Source organism: Egretta garzetta, unplaced genomic scaffold, assembly GCF_000687185.1.
Source record: "Egretta garzetta isolate BGI_Z169 unplaced genomic scaffold, ASM68718v1 scaffold690, whole genome shotgun sequence".
NCBI lineage: Eukaryota > Metazoa > Chordata > Aves > Pelecaniformes > Ardeidae > Egretta > Egretta garzetta.
The window spans coordinates 42,035-49,851 of NW_009258282.1; the positions used below are offsets into that span (position 1 = coordinate 42,035).

The following is a 7,817-nucleotide window of genomic DNA, read 5'->3' on the forward strand; positions in this document are numbered from 1 at the left end:
CCCCCAGGTCCCCCCCGGCAGGGCTGCTCTCCATCCTCTCTTCCCCCAGCCTGTATTGATACCGGGGGTTCCCCCGACCCAGAGGCAGGACCTTGCACTTGGCCTTGTTGAACCTCATGAGGTTCACACAGGCCCACCTCTCCAGCCTGTCCAGGTCTCTCTGGATGACATCCCATCCTTCTGGTGTGCGAGCCGCACCACTCAGCTTGGTGTCATCTGCAAACTTGCTGAGGGTACACTTGATCTCACTATGTTGTCTATTGATGCAAATATTAAACAGCACCGGTCCCAGTACGAACCCTGAGGGACACCACTTGGCACCAGTCTCCGTTTGGACTTCAAGCCCTTGACCACTACCCTCTGGATGCAACCAACCAACCAATTCCTTATCCACAGAACAGTCTACCCATCAAATTCATATCTCCCCAATTTTGAGAGAAGGATGTTCTGGGGGACTGTGTCAAAGGCTTTTCAGAAGTCCAGAGAGATGACATCTGTTGCTTTTCCCTTGTCCATTGATGCAGTCACACCATCATAGAAAGTCACTAGGTTGGTCAGGCAGGACTTGCCCTTGGTGAAGCCATGCTGGCTATCTTGAATCACCTCCCTGGCCTCCATGTGCTTCAGCATAGCTTCTAGGAGGATCCGTTCCGTGATCTTCCCAGACACAGAGGTGAGGCTGACAGGTCAGTAGTTCCCAGGGTCTTCCTTTCTACCCTTTTTGAAAATGGGCACAATGTTTCCCTTTTTCCAGTCCCCAGGTACCTCACCTGACTGCCATGACTTTTCAAATATCATGGAGAGTGGCTTGGCGACTACATCAGCCAGTTCCCTCAGGACTCTGGGATGCATCTCATCAGGTCCCATGGACTTATGTAAGTTCAGGTTCCTTAGGTGGTCACGAACCTGATATTCCCTTACAGTGGGAGGGGCTTTACCCCCCTGGTCCCCATCTTGTGGTCCATCTACTCAAGAGGGGTGAGGAGAGAGGTTGCCAGTGAAGACTGAGGCAAAAAAGTTTTTGAGTGCCTGATTTCTTACATGTGGGGACTGAGAGCTCCTGTGCTCTATGGATGTGGTGGTTTGACCCTGGCTGGATGCCAGGGGCCCACCAAAGCCGCTCTGTCACTCCCCTCTTTAACCGGACAGGGGAGAGAAAAGTCAATCAAAGGGCTCATGGGTTGAGATAAGGACAGGAAGAGATCATTTGTCAGTTACCATCACAGGCAAAACAGACTCAACTTGATAAAATTAATTTAATTTCTTATCAATCAAAATCAGAGGAGAGGATAAAAACTGCTGATTCTTAAAACACCTTCCCCCCACCCCTCCTTTCTTCCTGGGCTCAACTTCACTCCCAATTTTCTTTACCTACTTCCCCCCAGCGGTGCAGGGGGATGGGAATGGGGGTTGGGGTCAGTTCATCACACGTTGTCTCGATCGCTTCTTCTTCCTTGGGAGAGGACTCTTCCCGTGCTCCAGCATGGGGTCCCTCCCACAGGAGACAGTCCTCCACAAACTGCTCTAGCGTGGGTCCATCCCTCCCACAGGGTGCAGTCCCTCAGGAGCAGACTACTCCAGCGTGGGTCCCCTGCGGGGTCACGAGTTCTGCCAGCAAACGTGCCTTGGTGTGAGCTCCTCCCCCACAGGTCCACAAAGTCTTGTCAGGAACCTGATCTGGTGGCAGGCTTCCCGTGGGGTCACAACCTCCTTCCTTTGGGCATCCACCCGCTCTGGCGTGGGGTCCTCCACGGGCTACAGGGGGACAGCCTGCCTCACCATGGTCTTCACCATGGGCTGCAGGGGAATCTCCACTCCAGTGCCTGGAGCACCTCCTCCCCCTCCTTCTTCACTGACCTTGGTGTCTGTAGGGCTGTTTTCTCTCACATACTCTGACTTCTCTCTCCGGCTGTTGAGCCGCAGCAGGTTTTTTTTTTTTTTTCTTCTTCTTCAATATGTTATCCCAGAGGCACTTCCACTGCCGCTGATTGGCTTGGCCTTTGGAACACATCATTAAAGATCTGCCAGCTCTGTTGTGTTCCCCTGTCCCTGAGGACCATTTCCCAGGCGGTCCTTCTGACTAACTCCTTGAAGAGCTTGAAGTTTGCTTTCCTAAAATTTAGGGTCCTGACTATACTCTTCACTTTTCCCATTTCCCTCAGGAGTGTGAACTCCACCAATGCGTGATCGCTGCATATCCTGTTACTCTCTAAATCCGAGTTTTAATTTTCAAAGGAATTGTTTGTGTTTGAATGTTTCAGAAATACCACACTTGCAACTTGTTCTCCAGGAGCCTCAGCAAAAGGAAGCTGTGATGGTCGCAGAAAATGCAGAGCAGGTAATGATTAAGCAGCTGAAATAAGCTAAAACTAAAATAGGTCAAGGACTGGCCTTAAAACAGCTAAGCTGTTTTGGTCTTTTTTTAACAATCCTCTTTGGAAAGTTATTATTAACTGGATTAATGATGTGAGACAGAAATGGCTTCCAAGTACTGCTTGTACTGTGTTCTTATCAGGCTATATTTCTCTTTGCTGGCTGTGTGGAATTCTTGTGTCCTTCATCCCCCTCCAATCTATATTTGTGCTATTTTCTGCATCTTGTGAGTTAGTCCTTCAGAAAAAACCATAGGCTGTATTTCCTGAGACTAGTCTCAATTCCAAAGACTCAGCTGTCATTAGAGGATGCCTTTCAAACCAGCCCTATCCATTCCCACTGCCTGATGGGGATCTGGCAGACTGACTGGAGGAAGCGGAGTTCTCTTTGTTAAAGTGTGAGACAAGTAGTCTCTATCCTTGTACTTTCCAACCATGAACAGCTGCAGGTACAATTGCAGTCAGTCTGTTGGTGAGAAGAGTGCAGGATTAGATACCTGCTGCTTTGCTTTGTGCTCAGTCAACGGGGTGATGGAGACGGCTGCCTCTATATATCTGTACTAAGAATGTGTTGTGGAATTGTTTGTTAGCTTAGAGCAAGGTCTGCGCTCTTTCCAGGCTGCTCCACTCTTCCATCCTGCCAGCAGGGGGAAGATGATGATGCTGTGTTTTATCTAATACATACATAATCTGCTGAGATGTGTCTTAGTCTTTTGCGTAACATCAAACCCAATCTACTTTTATTTATTTATTTATTTATATTAGACATCGGAGTTGCATCTAAAATTGGGACTGATAGTTTTTACTTAAAGCTTGGCAGAGCAGCGGTCAGCTGAGATAGCTGTCTTCTGATGCAAAGATCATGGCTCAAAACTTAAGTATTTTTTTTTTCAACCAATAGAATAAGAGTGTTGGACCTGAGGTGGAATTGCAAGACTTGCAGACTCTGGAAGCCCCAGCCTCTTATGTAGACTGCTCTTCTACAGGTGAGGACACAGAATAAGGCATGTGACAAGAAAATTGTGGAAATTTGAGAAGTTTCAGGAACAAATATAAGGTGATTTGGAAAGAAGAGCTTTGAGGTCAGTAGCTAAAGATGTAGAGGAGATAGAAAAGATGCACACGAGACAGAAGAGAACATTCTAACATGGGATGGATAGGATATATCAGAAGAGAAGAAAGAAGTGGTTCCTAAGATGAGAAAGGGAGAAGGGTTTGAAGGAGAGTGCATTTGTAGATGCAAATGTTGATGTATAAGACACAGAAGAGAATTAAGATTGGGTTCGTCTTTGCAAGCTAGTAAGTTTCTTTTTGTGTCTGGAATTACCGTCACCACCCCTGTCCCAAAATTATTAAATAAACCCCAAAACCACAACCCAAAATAAAACAACCTGTTACTTAGTTGACTTACCTTGTTGTCTCTTCATTCTTCTGTAGAGGTTAGATATAGTGTAGACTTAAGTGACGCCAGCATGCAGCAAATGCAGGAGATTTTGCGTGTGCAGAGCTCTTGGGGGTGTCTGAGTTTTTCATTCTCACCTTGGAACCTAGAGAAGCTCCACTCCCATATATTATCTCTCCACTTATTTACTGTCTTTATGTGCAACTTGTTATGCTGATGGTGACTAATGTCCCTTTTATCACTAGGTGTGTCAGGAGAGCCGGTGAATTCTGAAGTGCAAATGCCTTTTGATGACACTTTGGTGCTCCCTGAGGTAAAAATTTAGTCTGGAACTTTTTTTCCTCTCAGTATTATGCATCTGTGGATATGAAAACTTTAGTTTAAAAGCCCCAAAGAATTGGGTTTTCAACATGCTGTAATTTAAAGTGGTTGTTGCAACACTGCAACGGGCTTTAAGAGATAGCTCTCCTTTAACGGTGCCCCGTAAATTGTTTCTGCCCTCCAAACTGATGGACAGACAGACTTTATAACACAAGGTCTTGACTTACTGGTGGGCTGCTGATCCATGCTTTCTGGGAAGGATTTGTGACTGCTTTTCTTTTGTGATCTGTTTTTGGGGGTGGGAGGAAACCTTAAGAAAATTACTTGGAAAAAGCCAAGCACTTTGGTCCAGATACTTTGTCTAGTGCTCTCACTTTGAAGATGGACAGAGACTGGAATATGGGCTTCTATGCTGTTTTCTTTGCCATGTTAAATGGACAGATAGAATAGGGGACAGAACTCCTCACTCAGAGACTATGGATTGAATGCCAGGAAAATGTAGCTGGCTAAGTACACTGGAGGGCTTGTGAGAATCACAGGAGAACTGAAACACTTCAGAATTTTACTATCTTGTCATCAAGACAGAATGAGAAATAAAGGAATAGGAAGTTACATTTATGGTCTAATCCTAAAGCCAGAATCTTTCATGCTGCAACTGCAGAAACTGAAACAAACAGAAATGATCTGAGGAGTCCTCCTGTTACTAGTGAGGCTACTAGTTATTGCAATAGCCAGCTCAGGAAAGGGTATCCTTAAACTACAAAATGTGGAAAGCAGATACTTCCAAAAGTGACCCTTTCATGGGATTCAAAGGAAAATTGAAACCTATTATTTTCTTTTAGGCAAGAACAGATGGCTTTCCCAATGGAAGCAAGCCATTTACTGAGGAAAGCTGTCCACCTGGAATTCTGCAGTTTCTTGCTGCACAGAAACAAAGCGAGCTGTCAGTTTTGCTGCTGGAATTGAAAGAAGCCCAAGAAGAAATAACTTTTCTGAAAAGGCAGCTCAAGGGCCCAAATGGCCAAACTTCTACAGGTAGCCAAACAGGAGAATCAGCTAACCAGCTGGAAGATAATTCCCAGACACGGTTTCTTGAGAGGGAAGAGCAAAAGGCTTCAGATACACAAAATGAGTTGGGTGGTAGCTCGTTACTGAGAGAAACAGAAATGCAGCAAATCGGTGTGCTTCAGGAAAACAGAATTGGTCTTCAAGAAGTGCCCCAGGGGAACACTGTCTCTTGCAGAGGGGAGTTGGAGGCAATGAAAGAAGTCTCTACAGCAGATCCAGAGCCTGGCATCTCTCAATCTCAAGAATTGATAAAGTTACAAAACCAAATTACAGAGCTGCAAATAATTCTGCAGAAATCAGAAGAATCCTATAAGAAAGATCTAGGAGAAAAAGGTGCAGAAATAAATAGGCTAAAACAGTTAGCTGAGGAATACAGAAAAAAATTAGAGGATTCTGACACTGCGTTTTGTGTTTTGACTGAAGAACGAGATCAGCTCTTGGGTCAGATGAAGGAACTTTCTACTGTAGCAGAACTGAAAGAGCAAGTAAAGCAACTTGAGGAAAACCTAGCTCTTTCAGAAAAGCAGAGGCTGTCAGACAGCCAAAGCAGTCTTCTGAGAGAACAAATCCAGAGCCTTAGAAATGAATTTAAGTCAAAGGAGATAAAAATTGAAGCTTTGCAAAAAGACTTGGATGAAGCGCAATTTCAGCTTTCTGACCAGGACACGCAACTAAAAGATCTGAGAGGCCAGATCAAGAAGAAGGAATATGAAGTACTTGATCTAGAACAACTTCTGAGGAAGAATACAGCTGAGATAGAAGAGCTTTCCCAAAACTTAGCCTCAAAGGGACACGAAGCAGCAAGCCTAGAACAGCTTGTTGCTGAACACACCAGGTCTATAGAGAGCATGCAACAAACCTTGCTGGAGAAAGACCAACAGATGACAGAGATCAGTGTCAGCATGTCTGAGAAAATGGTCCTGCTGAATGAAGAGAAATTTTCTCTAGAAAATGAGCTGAAGAGTCTTAAAGAGCAAGCAAGTCTGTTAGTAAAAGCCCAGGAAGAAAAAGACCAAAACATAGAGGCAAAAGATACATATCTGAAATGTGAGGCATCTGAGCAACGGTATGAGACAGAGGCAGCTTGTAAAGAAAGTGAGGTATTGGAAAATAAACTTGAACTTCTGAAAAAAGAAAACGAGCAAGTAAAGTGGAAGCTGCAAGCAGCACTTGTTAACAGGAAGGAGCTTCTGAAGAAGGTTAGCAAATTGGAGAACGAATTAGTACAACTGAGAAGAGAACATCAGTCGGAAACCTCAGTGGCTCAAGAAACTGAAGGGGAAGAAAATGTGGCAGGCATGATAAGCAGAGAAATGAATCCTGAAAGCCAGCCCAGTGAGGAATATCTAATTCAACTGCTTTCTGAAAAGGAATCTGAGTTGCAGAGCATCCGGAAGGACCTGCTGCATAAAGAAACTACTGAAGCACAATTGCAGGCAGTGATTGAGGAAATGAAGCAAAGCTTGCAAGGTAAGACAAACATTTCAATTAAAGATGAAATCATGGAGAGTCGGACAACTGCAGACAAAGTAACTGAAACCATTAAAAGCCCAAGAGATGATGAAGAAAACGAAAAAAATAGTTCAGCAGCTACAAATCTTGAAGAAAACCAAAAGTCTGCTCTGAAAGAGAGGATTTTAACTCTTGAACAAGAAAAAGAACAACTTCAAAAAAAACTTCAGGAAGCCCTGGTATCTCGCAAAGACACTATAAAAAAGGCTCAAGAAAAAGACAGGCATCACAGAGAACAGCTGAAACAGCAGAAAGATGATTACAATATCCTACAAGAACAGTTTGATAAGCAAAGAAAAGAGAAGGAGAGCATCCAAGCTCAGCTCAGACAACTCCAAGAACAGAAAGAAACAGAGAGTGCTCTTGGGAATCAAGGTGGTTTGGATTCCTCATGCATGGAAGCAGAAAATACAACAAATAACCTTGTACAAGTTGCAGATGTTGCTGGGGAAGAGTTGAAGAAAAAACTTGAAAAATTGCGGATGGAGAAAGAGGAATTGGAATGTAAGTTTAGCCATATGCAAAGTGAACTTGCTTGCAAATCAGAATTAGTTTGTCATTTGCAAGAGCACATAGCACAGTTGTTTGTGGATATAGAAGGGCTGAAGAGAACCTCTGACCAAGCTGAAGCTAAGGCAGCAAGTCTTCAGACAGAATTGGAGGAGAGCCTAGCAAAAATTTCTAAAGAGGGCAGTCTGGAAGACCTGAAAACACTTATGCACCAAAAGGATGAAAAAATGGAATTTCTCACCTTGCAGTTAAGAGAGAAAAGTGAAGCTCTCAATAATGTGCAGGCACAGCTGCTGGAAAAAGAGGATTCAGTCAAGAGACTATGTAGTCAGTTGGAAACTCAAGCTCGGGTGCATGAAGAACAAAGCAAGCGACTGCAAACAGAGTTGCTTAAAATTCAGGAGAAGCAAGATGATGGTGCAGAAGCAGCTGAACAGAAGAATCAAATGCAGAGAAAGCTGCAAGCTGCACTTATCTCTAGAAAAGAGGCACTAAAGGAGAGCAAATCTCTAAAAGAGGAGCTGGCTAATGCTAAAACTACTATTGAAAATCTTTGTGTCAAGTTGACAAATATGGAAAGCCAAATATGTGGCCATGTTAAAGAAACAGATACTTTAACGGAAAAATTAGCA

General features: G+C 44.0%; 1 protein-coding gene across 1 annotated transcript in view; it reads left to right on the forward strand.

The window, feature by feature from the left end:
• Window positions 1–7,817, forward strand: part of LOC104124400 (golgin subfamily B member 1) — a 49,791-nt gene that overhangs the window by 20,430 nt on the left and 21,544 nt on the right. The window contains 4 exon segments of the mRNA XM_035892053.1: window positions 2,262–2,338; window positions 3,274–3,358; window positions 4,020–4,087; window positions 4,938–7,815. Of these exon segments, the coding sequence (XP_035747946.1) occupies window positions 2,262–2,338; window positions 3,274–3,358; window positions 4,020–4,087; window positions 4,938–7,815 (3,108 nt within the window).